Genomic DNA, 18885 nt, shown 5'->3' on the forward strand with positions numbered 1-18885 from the left:
CTCTTGTAGGCAGATAATTTGTGTGTGCTTCAGGAAGCCGGCAACAGAACCATCCTCAATTTTCTTTCTGAGGCCCGCCACATTCCAGAAGACTATCGAGAGCTGGGTGGATGTATTGTCTAAGGCTATATTTTTCGGTTGTGGAGGGGTAGGAGGGGAGGTACGCAGATCCGGAGTTATTCGAGAGGCCTCCGGACTTTTGGTTTTTGGTCAATCGACCATTTCCAGGCCACTGAACCTGTTCATGGTCGAAATACCTCGCCAATTTTGTCCATTATTGTTATCTCTATAGTTGGACCCAAATGATTGATGGTGTGGTCTCTCCCATTGCTCCCAAGTTCTGGGTCTGTTTTGTGGGCCCACAATCTGCCAGGGTGCTTCTCTCTGCTGGGGATTTCGATTTACTAGCCACCAAGAGTCATCGTGGTTGCTGTAATGCGGTGGTAGTCTTGGCCCAACGGCCTCTAGCTCCCACGGCTGCGGAATTGGTTTCCGCCAGATGTTATCAGTGTGGCGAGTATGGTTGTGGGTGTTATACCTTTTTGGGTAAAAGTAGGACAGAGATCTTGTTGCAATCCCCCCCGAGGTGATGTTAAATTCCCGGGAGCAGATGTACTCAGCTATACTGGGTTCCTCGAACGTGATTACAATGCAATCACCCCGGAGGTTTTTTTTCCTGTAACCTACCCACGGGGTCCGACATACTGACGCTATTTTACTATTCCAGTGGAGCGGGACGGGGCGATTTGTGTTCAACCAGTGCTGGACCTTATTCTGTAGAGACCAATTGGGCTCTATTCCCTCGCCTGTAAGTTCTGGTACCCCTGTCATAACTATCACATATGGAGATGCCTCAGGTGGCATATTTAAAGTGGGTCTTTGATCAGTCGGCCTTCCTGGGGCATTTTTTGGAGGGTTTGTGTTTATTGCTGTGGGAGTACTAGGGGCCGGTGTATTTATAGTTGGAGTAATTGCTGTTGGAATTAGTTGGGAGCTGGTTTGTAAGGAGATAGTCAGGGGCTTGGGAACTGGTTTTTGTGCAGCCGGGGGATTGGCTACTGTTGGAAGAGTTGGTGTAAATTGTGTTTTGGTCTGTACAGGAGGTAAGGTGACAGATTTCTTAGCTGCAGAAAGAGTAGTCATGGAACTTTCGGGTGGTTTTTGGTGCGATTGTAGGGGGATAGGTTTAAGAGAGCCTAAGATTTTTGTTAATTGGCTCTCCATATTAGTGAGTCTGGATTCTAGCGGGCGAATGTAAGAATTCAGGAGAGAGGCTATCTCCTTCATTAGCCTCGCTAGTTCTCGCTCTCTGCCTGATTGCTGTGGGCTTGGGGATTCTGGAATTAAAGAATCTTGTAGATCTTGAGGTAAGTGATGTGCTATTACTGCATTGTTTATTGAGGGAATAGGATGGTGGGATAGGGTTGGGAGGTTTGAGTCATCGACCAGAATTGGATGATCGGTTACTTTGGTATTTTCGATGGACTCAGTAGTCTTCCTTACGTTTCTTTTCTTTACAGCTCCCTCCCGCCTCCCTCTCATTTGCCTTGTTTTTTCAGGCGTTGGTTCAGGGAAGATGTCAGGGGTTTTTTCCAGATCACTTTCTACTGAAATTTATGACACTGAGAGGTCTACATTGTTTGGAAGACTAAGCCTATTTGCGTTCACCACAGTTTGAATAGGTGCTGACTGTATTTCTGGGGTTTTTGCAGTTGCCAGTAGTCCCAATGAAGATCGACGAGCGATTTCAAGTTCAGTTGAGACCCTTCTCTCAATTAAGCTTATGCTTTGGTCGATAAATGTGTTTGCTTTGGCTAAAAAGTCGTCCATTGGGCCCAATAGTATTTCTCCTATACCATTCTTGTTTGGTTTTTTCAGCTTGGTAGATCTTGTATTCATTTTCGTGGTCATTTTCCAATAGTTATGCGTTGATGGCTCTTTTTATGTTAGCTTTCAGGTAATAAGGATGTTCATTAAACGTAGGTAATACCTGTATTGGGAAGGACCACACAATTGAAGTTAGGGGGGTGGGCCGGACCGGACTCTCACGTTCTCGAACGGCCTCAAACGGCCCGCTCTTTGCCCGGTCTTCGCCCCGGCCTTAGCCCCGTGTGCATCCCGCGTGCGCGTTACTGCCACAGATTATATGGGAAGGTCAGGTGGAAGGGCGGGAAGAGGACCAGCTGCGGCCGATCAGCGCCGCGCTGCACGCAGGTCCTCGCAGTCCCGCCTCAAACCTTAGGGTCCAGAAGTCAACTGGCAGAGGTCGCGTTGGTGCTCCTATGCACTTTGGAAGGACCAGGGACAGATGGCAAGCAGAGTCCTTAGCCTGCGAGCGACTCCCGCGGAGCGGGGGCCGCGAGGCGTTGCTTGGAAAACAGGAAGGAGAACAGTTGAAGGGAACAGCACTGTCGGCAATTCAGCTCCAAAGCAGGTACCCAGGCTGCTCACACACCGCGATGTTTTTGACGGGTGGAGGGGCGGGAAGAGGACCAGCTGCGGCCGATCAGCGCCGCGCTGCACGCTGGTCCTCGCAGTCCCGCCTCAAACCTTAGGGTCCAGAAGTCAACTGGCAGAGGTCGCGTTGGTGCTCCTATGCACTTTGGAAGGACCAGGGACAGATGGCAAGCAGAGTCCTTAGCCTGCGAGCGGCACCCGCGGAGCGGGGGCCGCGAGGCGTTGCTTGGAAAACAGGAAGGAGAACAGTTGAAGGGAACAGCACTCTCGGCAATTCAGCTCCAAAGCAGGTAAAAACATATATATGTGTATACACAAATCCATTCATATATGTGTATAGATATAAATATATCCAACAATAATCTTGTTCATAATGAGGCCAAGAAAAAAGCAGGCACTCCAGGATGTCGATTTCACAAGATGATTTTAAAATAAGCTTGGCAAATGTATTTCAACCGGAGGGTGTTTGTCAAAGCTGTGCAACACAGTGAATCTAGCCAATTACTCTAGGAATAACAATGGAAGACAACATGGGGAAGACAGGCAGAGAATCCATTTAAATGACTGCAAACCAGGGTAAGTAAACCTCCTACAATCCATCATATTTTGATAAACGTCTGCGAAACAAAGGAGGATAAAAATACATATGATTAAATTTCGTTAACTATACATGGGCGTTTAATGATCGCCCCTGCCGCAGTGCATGCACCCAAATTTTGATTCTTTTAATAACCACACTTGTATTCACAATTTATTCTACCCACCCCCAACTTACAGTCATGACACATAATATTCTGCTAAACTCCCATGTGTTAAGTTAAACTATGGTGGTCGCCTACACCGCTGTATCATATCTTGAGTATGCATCATCATAATCTGCATGTAGAACCGCATTCCAACATTTGGATCACACACCCGAGTAAGATGAAAATAATCAGTCCTATCGAGCACCCAGCTACAATAATAAGCAGGGCAATAAGCAGCACACAAAAAACAGATTACAATTTTGGATTAGTCTTCCTGGCCAACCCCCTGTATAGAAACGGGGGGGGGGGGTGGAATTAGAAACAATATCTACTTGTCCATGGGACATGTTGCTTTATAAATCTTCTTGTCCTGTAAAAGTCTACTTGTCCCTTTGGTGTTTATTATAACTTATGCCAGCAATCTCATTATATATTTTTTCCTGCTTGCCATCAGCAATATTGGATGCTCAGAGAATATTCAAGACCTCTAGAGGTTCTGATGCTTAAGTCATGGCTGGCATTTCGAGGGATTTGTTAGAATGTAATTTAGTTGATCATATGTGGCGTCTGCACCCAGAGGGGACACGGCGAATCTTCGCCCAGGGGTCATGCCCTCAGAGGACCATTTCCTAGCTCTGAAAATACTCATTGTCCAGCCACTTGCACTCTGTATCTGTGTCCTCAAGGGTCTCTAAGCAAGCTTTCTGCCTTAGGCGGGACTCTAACTTCTTATACACGTTCCCCCCTATGCCACTGATCCTGCAGGTCCTTATGTAAGTCAGGGTTAACCAAGTGCAGCTGACTCCATTGGCTGCGGTTTGCGCTCGATGGGTCTGGTACTTGACAAGGAGCATCTGACTCCCACTTGAGGAGAATATGCTGAATCAGCAGCAAGAAACAGTGCTGCACCCAAACTTCCACAATCTACACCATCATGCATGGAAATTGATCAGAACCAGCAGAGTGGTTTTGATCTACTGTCTGGAGTGATTCATATTTTTTGGGCTACTCATCATCCTTCCACTAAATCAGTTTATTCAGGTGGCTGGTTCTAGTTTGTTGCTTGGTGGAAATTGAAGCAAGTTGGCCTACTACAGACTAGATTGTCTGATATACTTGGTGTTGCCCCAGTATTGGAACTTTCATAGATTCCCATGCTTTTGTATCATTCCCCGTATTCGTAATGGGAGTCTCGGTAACAAAATAACATAGCAGTAGGTACAAAAGACAGAGAAAAAGGCCTAGGCCTCATTCCCTTTTGTAGCATATCCGCCTCTTTTTGTAAAAGAGACCAAACCAGGCATCAGCCAATCAGAAGAGCCTCAACCCATAGAACCCTCCTGAAGGAACCTCAGAGCCTCAGATTTTCTACCGCACGTTATGCTTAGGGAGTCTCCTTTGAGCTCTGCTCATTCTCATCTCTTTTCAGAAGTTTTCTTCAGGATTTCTCTTCAGAATTGTTGGCTGTCCCTTCCAAGATGTCTGATAATGAGAAGAAGGCCCTTTTCAAGCCATGTTCCACCTGTGGCAAGAAAATATTGTTTGTAGTAGAGGATAAGCATAAAGATTGTATTTATTGCCTCTATCCAGATCATAAGGCTGCAGACTGCAAGATCTGCCGCACCTTTTCTGCCAAGACCCTTCGGGATCGTGAGGGTAGGCTTCTTACCTGGCTCCAGAAGTTGAAGGCCAGAAAAGACACATTATCTCCTTCTATGGAGCGTCCTTCTAAGGCCTCAAAAAAGACCCCAGAGAGTCTGAGAGCCAAGGTCCAGTCGAATCTCCTCACCATGGTGAAAAGGAGAGGGGAGGACCATCTACACCTTCTTCTGGTGTGAAGACTGATACAGCCTTCAAAACACCACCTTCTCAGTCTTCTGGGAAGTCTGACAAGAGTTCCAAGTCGTCAACGACGCAGATGAAGGTTTTGTCGACGAAGGCTTCGTCGTCGAAGGCATTGAAGCCTAAGCTTAAAATGGTACAGTCGACGGGCTCGTCCACGGTACATTCGGCGTCGACGGGATCGTCGGCGACGACGGAGTCGTCGACGACAGTGTCAGCGGCGACGACGGCTGCGACGACGAAGAGCTTGTCGACGGTGGTGACGACGGTGATGTCGATGTAGAGGGCTTCGACGATGACAACATTGACGACGATGACAGCAGGAGCGTCGACGGTCTCGTCGACGACACCCATCACGATTTTGTCGTCGACGGAAAGAATGACTATTTCTATGAGACGAACCACACCTGACATGACGTCTCCCAGAAGAGTTACCCCCTTGCCTCCAGCTTTGCTGTTAGAGGAGGATGATGACGAATCCGAGGACGACGATCAAGACTCATATGGTTATGCCAACAGTCTATCTCACCTTCTAGTTAAATGCCAGAAGACGGATTCTGAAGGGGACTACCAACAGGAATGTGGGTACCATCATTCTGCCCAACCACAGCAATATTCGAAACAAGACATGGTGTCGGTACCATCTTCTCTCTTGCAAGATCTCCACAACATGCTGCAGGATTACAAATCTAGATGTTCACAGCCTGCAGCGGTTCCGACTACGCAAGCCTTGCCTGTCCCTGCGGCTCCTGCAGTTGTTTCTCCGGAATTGCCGGCTCAGGTGACATCTCAGCCGCAGACACTGGTTCCACAGGTGTCTTCGATACCACTGGACATTCACGATGATTCCTCGGATGAGGATCAAAACTTTGATGGCAGACCTAATCAAGTTGTAGAATTTGACGAGTATGTCATCCCAGACCCAGCTTCACCATGTCCGGATCCGGTGGATATATCCGCCAGCAGATATAGGGGGTTTCCATAAGCTGATGGAGAGAGCGGCTGGCAGATTCAAACTAGCAATGCCTTCTGCTACCACAGAATGTTTTTATATGACTTTAAAGAGCCTTATAAAAAGACTACAAGATCTATCCCTATTGTCCAACATGCTTGGGATGAAGGCCTTAAGGCGATGAAGAATCCAGCGACGGTGGACCCTGTTCTACCGCGTCTAGACAAACAATATAAAGCACCGGTGGATGGTCCGGCGTCTTTGACGGGACACCCAAAACCGGACTCGTTAATTTCTCTAGCGGCACAAAGGAAGTGGCGCAACCCTTCAGCTCCTTTGACAAGTCCTCCAGATAAAGAAGGCAGGAGGTTAGACATTGGCGGGTGCTGCAGTCCTTCGTCGCCAGGGATGGTTCAAGGCAACTTGGTTCAGACCTGAAATCTAGAATAAGATCCTGGATCACCTTTTGATGGAGAGGCTTTGTTTGGAAAGTTAATAGATGACACTCTCCAGGATATTAAAAAGGACACTGAGACAGCTAAGTCTCTGGGTACGCTTCATTCAGAGGTTCCAGAGGCAAGAGTACCACGTACAGAGGCTCTTACCAGCAGCAACGTTACTCGTCCTAAGGCTCAGGTTCGCAACAGTACCGCCAGCCTTATCAGCAAAGACCAGGCCAATCCTCGAATTTCTCAAGATCTAATACTAGAGGAAAACAAGCTCGCCAAGGACGTGACACGTCCAAGAGGCAATAGCGGCCTCCTGGCTCTTCCTACTGTGCCCACCTCCGCAAGATTATCAGTAGGAGGCAGGGTGTTTCAATTCCTTCAGAATTGGTCCAAGATAACATCAGACCGTTGGGTGCTAAACATCATTCGAAAGGGCCATACCTTGGAATTTGCACAAATCCCACCATCCAAGCCCCCGGCCGCCATCCCATCGAAACATCTGCGTCTTCTGCGGCTCGAGGTTCATCAGATGCTCCTGAAAGGTGCTATAGATCCGGTTCCCTCCACCCAAAGAGGAGATGAGTTCTATTCCAGGTTCTTCCTGATAAGGAAGACGCTAGAGTAATGGCGCCCCATTTTAGATCTCAGGGAGCTCAACACCTATCTCATCTCCCTATCTTTCCGGATGGTCTCACTTCAGGACATTATACGTCTTATCAATCATGGGGATTTCATGGCCACGCTCGATCTCGAAGATTCGTATTTTCACATACCGATTCACCCGGCACACAGAAGGTTTCTACGATTTACAGTAGCCAAGAGCCACTTTCAATTCAGGGTGTTACCCTTTGGACTACGCACTGCCCCAAGGATCTTCACAAAGGTGCTGGCACCAGTGGCAGCGATACTACAGAAGAATCACTTTCAAGTCTTCCCTTACCTGGACGACTGGTTGCTGAAGGCTCCGTCCTGGGAGGCCGCAAGGGAAGCGGTCAACGCATGTACAAACCTGTTTCAAAATGTAGGACTCACTCTAAACAAGGCGAAGTCATCTCTGGTTCCGTCCAGGATGACACGCTTCCTGGGGGATATCTTGGACTCGAATCTCAAGAACGCTTTCCCAACCTTGGAGAGGCAGGAAAAACTGCAAACCATGGCGCTAGCCTTAAGAAGAAGAAGGTGTCTTTCAGTACGCCGTTACAAGTCTCTTCTAGGAGTGATTTTTTCATGCATTCCTCTAATTCCACACTGCAGATTGAGGATGCGTCCTCTTCAGGAACAGCTGAACATCCAGTGGAGACTGATTCACGGTTTGTTCGACGACAAGGTGACCATCACCTCAGCAATGAGAAAAGCTGCCTTGTGGTGGACAAAGCAGGAGAACTTGTCCCAATGTCTATCCTGCGTAAGCGATCCGTCTCCTCAGGTTGTGACGACGGATGCATCATTGGACGGCTGGGGGGCAGTGCTGCAGGATCTGCATGTCAGTGGACATTGGTCACCTCAGAACCGTCTGCTTCACATCAATCTCTTGGCGCTCAGGGCAATCAAGCTGGCTCTTCAAGCCTTTCTCCCTCGACTAGGAGGTTCGAAAGTTCTCATCCGGACGGACAACACCACGGCCATGCATTACATAAACAAGGAAGAAGGAACCAGGTCTCTCCCGTTATCTCAGGAAGCTCAAGAAATCGGGGAATGGGCGATCCTTCACGGGATTTCTCTGCAGGCAGAACATCTGCCAGGGATCTTAAATGAGAATGCCGACAGGCTAAGCAGGCTATCCTCAGTCAGTCACGAGTGGGAACTAAACCAGCGAGTTCTGGACGAGGTTTTCCATCAGTGGGGCAAGCCTGCGATAGATCTATTTGCCACACCGACCAACAAGAAATGCCAGTCTTATGCAAGCAGGCTTCACCACCAAGGATCATTGGGGAATGCACTTTCGATAGCCTGGTCAGGGACATTTGTTTACGCCTTTCCCCCCATTCCAATGATCCCGAGACTGATCAGGAAAATCAAGTTGGAGCCATGCAAGAAGATCTTGATAGCCCCTGCTTGGCCGAGACAGTTCTGGTTCACGGAACTCCATCTGTTGTCCCTTGTTCCTCCTCTTCCCTTGCGAACCATTCCGGACCTTCTCACAATGTTCGAGGGGCAAATTTGGCATCCGGACCCAACTTCTTTGCACCTGACAGCATGGCTCCTGAGCAGCGAGAATTCATGAACCTTCCCATCTCAAATGAAATAAGAGAGATTCTCTTCCAGGCTAGAGCTCCTTCCACGAATAAGACTTACCGTTTCAAATGGAAACGATTTTGCATTTGGTGCAAGAAAGAAGGTGTTGACCCTTTTTCTTCCCAACCTCATCAACTTCTGCCTTATCTTTTGTCCTTAGCAAAGACGGGGCTGGCCCATTCGTCTATAAAAGTTCACTTGGCAGCGATTTCTCGGTACAGACGTTCTGCGTCTGGACCTTCTCTTTGGTCTTCTAGGATAATTAAACAGTTTCTTAAAGGATTGTTCCGTGTCTATCCCCGGTGAGGCCTCCGCCTCCTACTTGGCAACTGAATTTGGTCCTCACACAGCTCATGAAAGACCCATTTGAACCAATACATCGAACGGACATGAAATTCCTTTCTAGGAAATTGGCTCTCCTTCTTGCCATCACATCGGTAAGATGCATCAGTAATCTTAAGAACTAACCCAAAGTTCATACCCAAGGTGCCCTCGGACTTTCACTTGAATGAGCCAGTTATCCTTAAATCCTTCTTTCCTCACCTTTCCACACCAGCGGAGAGGTCACTGCATTCTCTGGACGTACAAAGATGCTTAAAATTTTATTTGGATTGCACCAAAGGATTCCGTAAATCTTCCCAATTGTTTGTTGCTTTTGGTGGTCCTCGCAAGGGCCTCCTTCTTTCAAAGCAAAGTATTGCAAGGTGGATTTCCAGTGCCATTCTACATTGCCATTCGACAGCGGGTAAGCCGCTGACCAGCAGAATTAGAGCACATTCCACAAGATCGATGGCTTCTTAGACAGCTCTCATCGCTGGAGTGCAGATCAGAGACATTTGCAGGGCTGCGACTTGGAGCAGTGTGCACACCTTTATGAAGAATTAGTGCTTGGAATCCTTGACACAGGAGGACACGGCTGTGGGCCAGGCTGTCCTGAGGAACCTCTTCCACTAATTGGTGAGCTTTCCTTTATTCTGCACATTTTGTATCTTCATGTATTGATAGCTATTGCAATGTATATTTATGCCACAAAATGTGTTTTTTATTGCTAATTGCTTGCTACTCTGATACAAAAGCATGGGAATCTATGAAGTTCCAATACGGGGGCAAGAAAAAAAGTTACTTACCTGTAACTTTGGTTTCCCAGTATTGGTAACTTTCATAGATTCCCATGCGCCCACCCACCTCCCCGAGGAAAGCTCAGCCTTCAGCAGATATGGTGATTGTTACACAATGGCTACGAAAATCTGAGGCTCTGAGGTTCCTTCAGGAGGGTTCTATGGGGTGAGGCTCTTCTGATTGGCTGATGCCTAGTTTGGTCTCTTTTACAAAAAGAGGCGGATATGCTACAAAAGGGAATGAGGCCTAGGCCTTTTTCTTTCTCTTTTGTACCTACTGCTATGTTATTTTGTTACCGAAACTCCCATTCCGACGACGGGGAATGATACAAAAGCATGGGAATCTATGAAAGTTACCAATACTGAGTAACCAAAGTTACAGGTAAGTAACTTGTTTTCTTCTCTTTGGTCCATCCAGGGTTTGCTATAGGCACTGCTTGTGGTTATGTATCAACCTCTTTGGCTTTCCTTTGTTGCTAGATCTGCTCTTATAATGTAATGTAATGTAATGTAAAGTACATTTGTATAGCGCTACTACCACTCCAAGGAGCATCTTGGCGCTTGTTACCCACCCAGGTGGAACAGGTCGGTTAACTGATAGCAGCTCGATGGACACTACCCACTTTATACTAAGGCTTTACACGCGGCGTCAGTGAGAGAGAACACCCAGGTCTTCAGGACTTTCCTGAAGTGGCTTTCTGTTGAAATTTGCCGAAGCTGTAGTGGCAGTTTGTTCCATGCCCTGGAACCCAGGACAGCAAGGGATTTCCCACCCTTAGTGGCAAGCCTGAATTTTGGGGTTACTAGTAGGTTTTGATTTGTTATGTTATGTTAGGTTACGCAGACTTCTATAGCGCACAGCTGCCCCAGCAAAGGGGCGTCCCGGCGCTTAGGATAGGCAGAAGAAACATAACACTACGCAGAGCAACAGAAGAACCAAAAGAAAGGGATCCCCGGAGCCTGAGGACTTCAGGCTCCGGGCAGGCCGATAGCGTCTGAAACCATTTGAAAGATACCTGGGCCCTTGTGAATGAAAGGCTCTGAAGGTGATGACCAGGATTTTGAAAAGAATACGCTTGTGTATTGGTAACCAGTGGAGAGCGTTGAGTGCGGCCGAGGCAGATGACTTCCTGGGCCAGCCAAGGACCAGGCGAGCGGTTGCGTGCTGGACCATCTGCAGCCTGTGGAGCACAGATTTATTTGCTCCCGCATACAGGCTGTTGCAGCAGTCCAGTCTTGATGTTATGAGCGCAACCGCTACCGTTTTCCTTGCTGGCAATGGGAGGAGGTCAAAGAATTTCCTAAGGGTTCTGATGATGTGGAAGCAAGTGCCAGCCACGGCCACCGCTTGTTGCTTAAATGACAATAAGTCATCAAACTTAATGCCCAAATTACGGGCAGAGGAGATGGTATTAGGAGGGGCTTCGGCATCTTCGGGCCACCACTGTCTGGGTGAAAACAAATTTCGAGCACCAAACGGCAAGATTTCGGTTTTCCCCGAGTTACATTTGAGGTGGTTGCTCTTCATCCACTCAAATGTGGCAGTGAGGCAGTTTTTAAGGTTTTCTTCTGCTCCAGGCCGCTCCCTATCAAGTACAAGGATGAGCTGCGTATCATCAGCGTATGATATTGTACTAATCTGGTAGAAGGAAATAAGCTCAATCAGGGGGACCATATATAGATTGAAAAGTACAGGGCTCAAACTAGAGCCCTGAGGCCCTGTGCTGATGAGTTTTTCTTCAGAGCTGAATTCACCCAATACCGTGACTTGACGTCTTTGGCCTAGAAAGTTTTTGAACCATGTCAGCACTACTCCTCCTATACCTGAGTTAAATAGACGGTCAACCAGGATTGTGTGTGAGACAGTGTCGAAGGCCGCCGATAAATCCAATAGTATCAGGAAGGCCTTCTTCCCTTGGTCCATAGCCGTGCGCAGGGTCTCTGCCGTGAACAGGAGGGCAGATTCTGTTGAATGTTTGGACCTGAAGCCTGATTGGTTGGTGTGCAGGATATTATTGTCTTCTAAAAATTTCGTGAGTTGTTTGTTGACAAACGCTACTTTGAGATGTATTTTCTAAAAGGGGTTTCACATTTGTTTCTTCTTGCTCCCTTTGTTATGCTGTAGTTGGACCTCAATTGGTTTCTAATGTTTTTGGTGAGTGCTCTTTTTGATCCTCTTTACAATTGTACTCTGAAACTATTAACTCTGAAGACCATGTTTGTCATTGCCATTGCTTCAGCGCATCCCTCAGCGAGCTGCACAGCTTGTCAGTTCAACCTCCTTTGAGGGAGCAATGCTTTGGTAACAATTTACAAGAGGAGGGATCTGGGGAGAGAAGCATCCATCAGAAGAATAAGTTACACATCTTTGATAACGCTCATTCCGGTGAATGCTCTATCTGACTGCAGAGTCCTCACCGCCTGCCCACTTCACAGGTCTGTGGAGTAGTATCTTGATATAAACAAGGTACCATGGTGTCTTTCGCACACTGCCAGTGAAGATCAGTTCTGTTAGATATGCTGTTTTCTTTGTTTGCAGAATTCTGTAATGGTCAAACTAACATCCGCACATAGGAGCGGTGCCTTTGTGTGGCTCTGTCACCATGTCCAGTTTCAGGGCAGAGTCCCAATTGAGGTCTGGCGTGCCACTTGTTGGATCCAGTTTGGCACCTTAGCAGATTCTCAAGATGAGGATCTGCTTTAAGATCTAGTATCCACCAAAAATTGTTACTGACGGTAAGTAGCTTACTCTATTAGTAATTTTCAGTCTAGTTTTGAATTCTGCACCATGAAAGATGTGTTTTTAAATTCATTATCTCTTAAAAATTATATTCACTTGCTAAAGCTTTCATTTCAAACAAAACTTTGAATATATTCTCACATGCGGCATTCTATTGAAATATTTATTTGCTATCAAGCATTTGTTTTAATATAAGGAATACTGCACCATGAAAGATGTGTTTTAAAATTCATTATCTCTTAAAAATGATATTCACTTGCTAAAGCTTTCATTTCAAACAAAACTTTGAATATATTCTCACATGCGGCGTTCTATTGAAATATTAATTTGCTATCAAGCATTTGTTTTAATATAATAAGGAATACCAATTGAACCAATGGCTACATTGGTTTCAAATTGAAATACTACAAGGAGATTGAAGGTTTTTCTGCCTCTTTCACATACTTACACATTACTTCTATCATAGGAAAATGTACGTTTTCACTTTTACTCTGAAGACCTCTACACTAAAGATAACTCTGAACCTACATTCCTTAATATTATACTTATCTTACATAATACATAGGTATCGCATTATTTTCAAGACATGCATTTGCAATCGTAAAATACAAGTTTATTTTTGCAGGATAGTTTCTAGAGGGATGGGCATATCTCGCCCAGATGCCATCATTGGAAAATGCCGTATGATTCATCATGACAGAGACCGAAAGAACGACCCCAACCCACAAAGGTACATGTTTCTCACATTGTTATTAAAGTATTATAAAGTGCTGTAACACCCATCTTTCTCTTGGCACTCAGGAAGTCTGACCACAGGGCAGATGGTTTGGGAAGACCACCAGGGAATATAAAGATTGAATAAGAGTTTTTAAATCTTTCCTAAGGTGAAAGTGCACCAAAGCAGACCAAAGACCTAAAAGCAAAGCCAATCTGTGCCTTTGATATGTATCTGCTTTGTCAGTGCTTATAGGCATACTTTATGGCAAAAAAACATTCAGAAATGGTCATCCATGCGCACACGTTTGGGCAGCTATCCTATGATGTTTTTGTCATATAGTATAGCATTCAAAGATGGCAACTGCTTTGGCACTCACATACCTGAAAGGGATGCCATCTTTGGATTTTTTTTTTATATAAAGTATTAGGAAAATAATTTTTACATTGTCAACTATTCCAAGATGGCTTCCTACAGACAGAATGTTAGACATAATGGAAACCTGTTATGAACAATAAATAAGATTCAACATAGAAGCAGTAGCACTTACTTTCTTTATAATATTGTAACAAAACACTTGTATAATGGAATAAGAAAATATTTCAAATTATATAGGAGGACGCACGCACTTTCTTCAAAATAGTCCCACAATTGAAGCCTGATGTCTAACTACAGAAAGAAAGGGAAAGAACATTTAAATGTTGCTCTTTAAAACGGAGCAGGAAAAAAACACTGAGGCAACTTGTCAATCCATTGGTAGAGAATAGGTTATTTTTACCCCAGACTTTTCACAGAATGAGTGGGATTGAGCATGGTCTAAAACTGGTGGCAATAAGGAACATTGTCAAAGTTTGTGATTTACACCAGAAATCAGGATTTCTGTCTTATCCGTGTTACGTTTAATCCAGTGGTGATTCATAGATATTCTTACTTCTGATAGACAATGCTTCAGAGAGGAATCATCTGCAGGACGACAACTCTAAATATGAGTTCGGTGTCATCCGCTTAGGTGTACAGCTTAAAATCGTGTAAACAGATTAAAATAACTGTAGTTCTGGATGAAAGATGAACTTTGTGGTTGACTGTGTGAAAGATCAGGGTATTAACATATCAGCATCAGTAGCTAGACGAAAGTAATCTAGTACTGCGATAATTACAGTTTCCGTAACTCTTTTAAATTGGAAATTCTCATTGTAGGATTGCATTTTAGAAATAAGGATAAAGATCTAGCTGCATATCATTCTGTAATCTTATCTGTGGCAGGTAGAAGGTGTTAAAAGTTAGATTGAGAATGTCAACATTATCGGCACCATCTTGCTCTCCTTGGGCCCATTCGTGCGCGTAAGCGGCAGCCATTTTGTACACCATGGCCTCCCTGCCCCTCGCCGATAGCCAGCGTCTCTCTCTCTCTCTCCCGACCTCGCAGGCGACCCCCCCCCCGCGCGCTGACAACCCCCCCTCCACTCTCACATGTCTTGGGTCATAAACCCCTCTTCAGCGCGGCTCTGCCTCGGAGCCCCATCCTGTTCCCAGCGCGACACTTCCCTTCATTCCTTTCATGGTCCCAGGCCCTTTGATGCAAACCCCCTTTTCCTGTGTGCCCGTTTGTCTTCTTCGTTCCCAGGCCACCACCTAAGCTCTGCGGATACTGTTTATTGCCCCCCCCCCCCCGTACAGTAGGAAGCTCCCCTCATTAAAGGACCCTCGAGTTGATCAAAGCCCCCACCCTATGAGATCCGATCAAACCCCCACATTCCATGAATCGGCGGAATGTCCAGCTGCGCGGTAATCATCACCTGTTGTGACCGGGGTGAGGACTTCAACTGTAAATGTGTGTGGGAACGGGTATGAAGGGGAGATTCGGAGGATATCCCTCCGTACATCAAAGCATTGCCAAGGATGTGTTGTATGTAATAAAGCAATAAACTTGTGTATAAGAGGCCAGGCCTCAGAGATGCGGTTAGAGCACCTCGTGACGATACTTGCTGTCCGAACTGATGTGTTCTCCTCCGGAGAGATTCTGAATAAAAACCCTTGTTTCCTGCCTTCCAGTCTCCAGCGCCTGCCTCTTCATTGATTAATATCTTGTGGGTTTAGGAGGCGACACCGCCGGGCAATACTTAAGGATCTTTTAATCTGGTTGGTAGCCTGACCTTTAACAATTGGCGTCCCAAACGTGGGGCCCATCAGTGACTCGTGGATCCAGTGGGAGAGGTCCTGACGACAGAGTGAACGACTGCAACGATCGGGAGCGCGCCTGTCCGATAGACCCTCGTCTGACAGCCGATCATCCGAACTTCACTGGTTCCGAACAGACCTCTCTCGAGTGATCTACGGTCCTGACTGGGAACCATCAGGAGTGCCGCGAGGAATACGAGGAAAAGAGGACGATCGGGCGCTGGATTCGGAAGACAAGAAACTGTCCATGCGGTCCGGGTAAGGTCGTGTAAACACGACGAATTGCGAAATGGTTATTTGAATTGTCCAGAAAATACTAGTATTACTCTTTGTTAATTTATTTGAAGATCCTCTGTCTGCAAACGGAGAAACAACAGGCTCTCCCTTTGCAAACGGTGGAGGATAGGTAATACAACTGTCGTGTCTATCTTTCTCCCCCACTGATTAATTACTTGAAACTGAACTATTGTTCACAGACTGTTTTTCTGGAGATTCTCTGTCTGCAAACAGGAAAGAGCCCCTCTCCCCACCCTTTTTACAGATAGTGAAAGGGTAGGTAACGCAGACCTTTGCGAGCCTACTTATTCTCCCCACTGAATTGTTTTTTTATTTTTATTGGTTCATGAGGTATTCACTGCTTGCAAACAACGTAGAATAGAAATATTCTGTCTAGTCTTTGCACACAGTGATAAGATAGGCAGTGCTGACTTTTTGTCCCTCGTTGCGAGCCGTCATGTCTGTCTTCTCCCCACTGATCGGTAGCCTGTTTAGCCCGGACCGCTTATTAGAGATGAACCATCCGGCTCCAACGGAAGGCACCCCTAATAAGGACATGTTCATGAAGCATGGATTGATCGCTATAGCCTATAACAAACTGTGGCATAAATATACGAAAAAGAATGGAGGAAGTCAGTGGCCACTGATAGGATCCTTCGATGATGACAAAATAAACGCGCTAGAAACAGCCCTAGGTAAAAATAAGACAACGCCCGCTATGCTTGATAGTTTCGGCATGTGGCGCAAAGAAACTGAACAACATAAAAGGAAAATTGAGAGTAGGTTGGAAAAAGAGCTGCGAAAAGCAGCCCACCTAGCTGCTCAGAAGCTAGAAGGAGAGATAAAGGAAAGAGAGAAAGCCAAACAGAAACTAGAAATGGAAACATCAAGCCAGTGCCCGGTTAGAACGCCCTCCATGCTCTACCCTGATTTATCCTCGAGACAAAAACGAGCGAGCGATGATCTGCTGTTAGGCCCTCCGACCATCTACATGCCCCCTCCATATGCCCCTTCCCAACCCTTAGCACAACACCCACCACCCCCAGGTGCAAATGAGGGTAGTGCCACAGCTTCGGCCCCCATGGTCTCTGTGCCGGCCGAACCTCTTGTACCAAATACTCTGCAAATGGCAACGTTGGGCGACCCTGAGACCCGAGGGACCGGTTCCGCAAGAATAAACAGACTAAGCAAAGATGAGCGAACAGGGATCGACAAGATAGTAAGAACACTGGTAGAAAGGAAGGAAGGTGAAGAGTACATCACGGATATGTTTAAATCATATACAGGGAGTCACAGACGACACTTTACTGTACGACTGTGTTACCATGTCTTGAACGCATACGAGGACCGATATCGAGACCAAGGTCCCGAGAGCCTAACGACTCTGTACCGGAAGGTCGATATCGGGGATGAGGGCGAGTGTGATGTGACGGACCTCCTTACGCGTACACTTGAGGTTTTCCGCCACCTCACTGAACGAGAATCGGGAACTAAACCCACGACATCCGTGGCGACCGAACCACCAATTGAGCAACCTAGCACCATGATGCCAATACGAGAGGCTGCCCCTTACTGGGTGCCTCCACGAGGTGCAGGGACTCACGATGATGCAAACCACCAAGATGCAAAAAGAAGGGTAGTGTATAACTGGGTCTACCAGCCATGGGACCGACAAGAGATTCTGACATTCCGGAAATCTCTACCCGACCTACGTAAAAACCCCACTGCCTTCTATACTGAATTGGGTACAGCCCTAGGTTCAACGATTATGACCCTGGCTGACTTCGACTTGTTTTTCGGGTTATGTCTACCAGCTGATGTGTGGAAGCAAATCCGGAAAGTCGACCACCATGAGCTGCTCGGACATACCTGGACACAATTCGAGGAAATTGACAAACAACGAGGACCGGGACAGAAGCCTTTGAAATCCATTTTAGACCTCCCAGATAACATCGTACAGAAATTGAAACCCCTGATTCCAGAAAAGAAAGTGGACTGGTCGATAGTAACGGCCTGTCGCCAGAATCCCCAGGAGGATGTATCGGAATACTTCTCTCGGTTCGAAACAGTGTTCTCCGATTACAGCGGCCAGGACATGACCACTGCAACCGGACACCATCTGTTTGTCCAGAATTATGTTAAGGGTCTGTCATCCGAGGTCTCCCAGAAACTGCAGGCTAGCGAGAGTAGTTGGGCAGCCTCCAAACCTACGGCTATCCTCCAGATGGCCCAATATTATGAACATCAGAAAAATGAAAACGATAGGGCAACCGAGAGAAAGAAGAAGGATTTGAAAGAGAGGGTGATGATAGCCCAGCTGCAAGGGGTGACTATAGGACGAGACCAATACCGGGGAAACTATCAGACGAATGCCCCTAAGTCCCAAGACCGTACTTCGACTCCCCACAGTGGACGTACAGACATTAGAGAGGACCAGTGCGCTTTCTGTAAAGGGACTGGCCATTGGAAATCCCAGTGCCCAGTTCTTCTGGACATGGTCAGAAACAAAGACCCCAAGGACATAGCAAATGGGCCGAGAAATAAGGGACAACAGCGAGGGCCCCCAAATGACACGACTAACGACAGATCAGGTAGACCAAATACATTTGATCGACCCAGGCAGAACCAATACCAGCAATCTGACTATGATGACACCCACAACTTTGCATAGGACTGCCAAGGGCAAGGGAGGGATCCAGTCGAGCTCTATGTTGACCAGCAAGGCCCTTACGTCACTGCTAAGGTCCTGGGTACCAAGTCTCCATTTCTGGTAGACACTGGCGCAACACGTAGTGCGTTATCTAAACGACTGATTCTGGCTCACTTATAACATCGACAGGTTTCGATGGAACGCCCTCCACTAACCCTTTGTCCGCCCCGATCCTCTTTGACGTAGAAAACAACACCACTGACACCACGTTTTTGCTTTCCTCCAATAGCCCTGACGCCATTATGGGACTTGACCTATTGAAACACTTCCGAGCGACGATTAGATGTTCTCAAGACGGAGTTCGAGTTTTTCTTTACGACAACCCTGTCCTGCTTAGACATTGCCCTCCCCGACGCATGTTTTCCATCACCGACACTGACACATCCCTGCTTGGCACTCTGCCTCCATATCTATGGGCCAAGACGGATTCGGACGTAGGGCGCATGTTGATCGACCCAGTGCACATT

The 18885-nt window shown here is 46.7% G+C and overlaps 1 protein-coding gene across 1 annotated transcript in view; it reads left to right on the forward strand.

The window, feature by feature from the left end:
• B4GALT1 (beta-1,4-galactosyltransferase 1) overlaps positions 1–18885 on the forward strand; it is a 414930-nt gene that overhangs the window by 330211 nt on the left and 65834 nt on the right. Inside the window, exon 5 of the mRNA XM_078676516.1 lies at positions 13165–13269. Within this exon, the coding sequence (XP_078532642.1) occupies positions 13165–13269 (105 nt within the window). The remainder of the gene's footprint in view (positions 1–13164; positions 13270–18885) is intronic.

The sequence above is a fragment of the Lissotriton helveticus genome, chromosome 2_1, assembly GCF_964261635.1.
Source record: "Lissotriton helveticus chromosome 2_1, aLisHel1.1, whole genome shotgun sequence".
Lineage (NCBI taxonomy): Eukaryota > Metazoa > Chordata > Amphibia > Caudata > Salamandridae > Lissotriton > Lissotriton helveticus.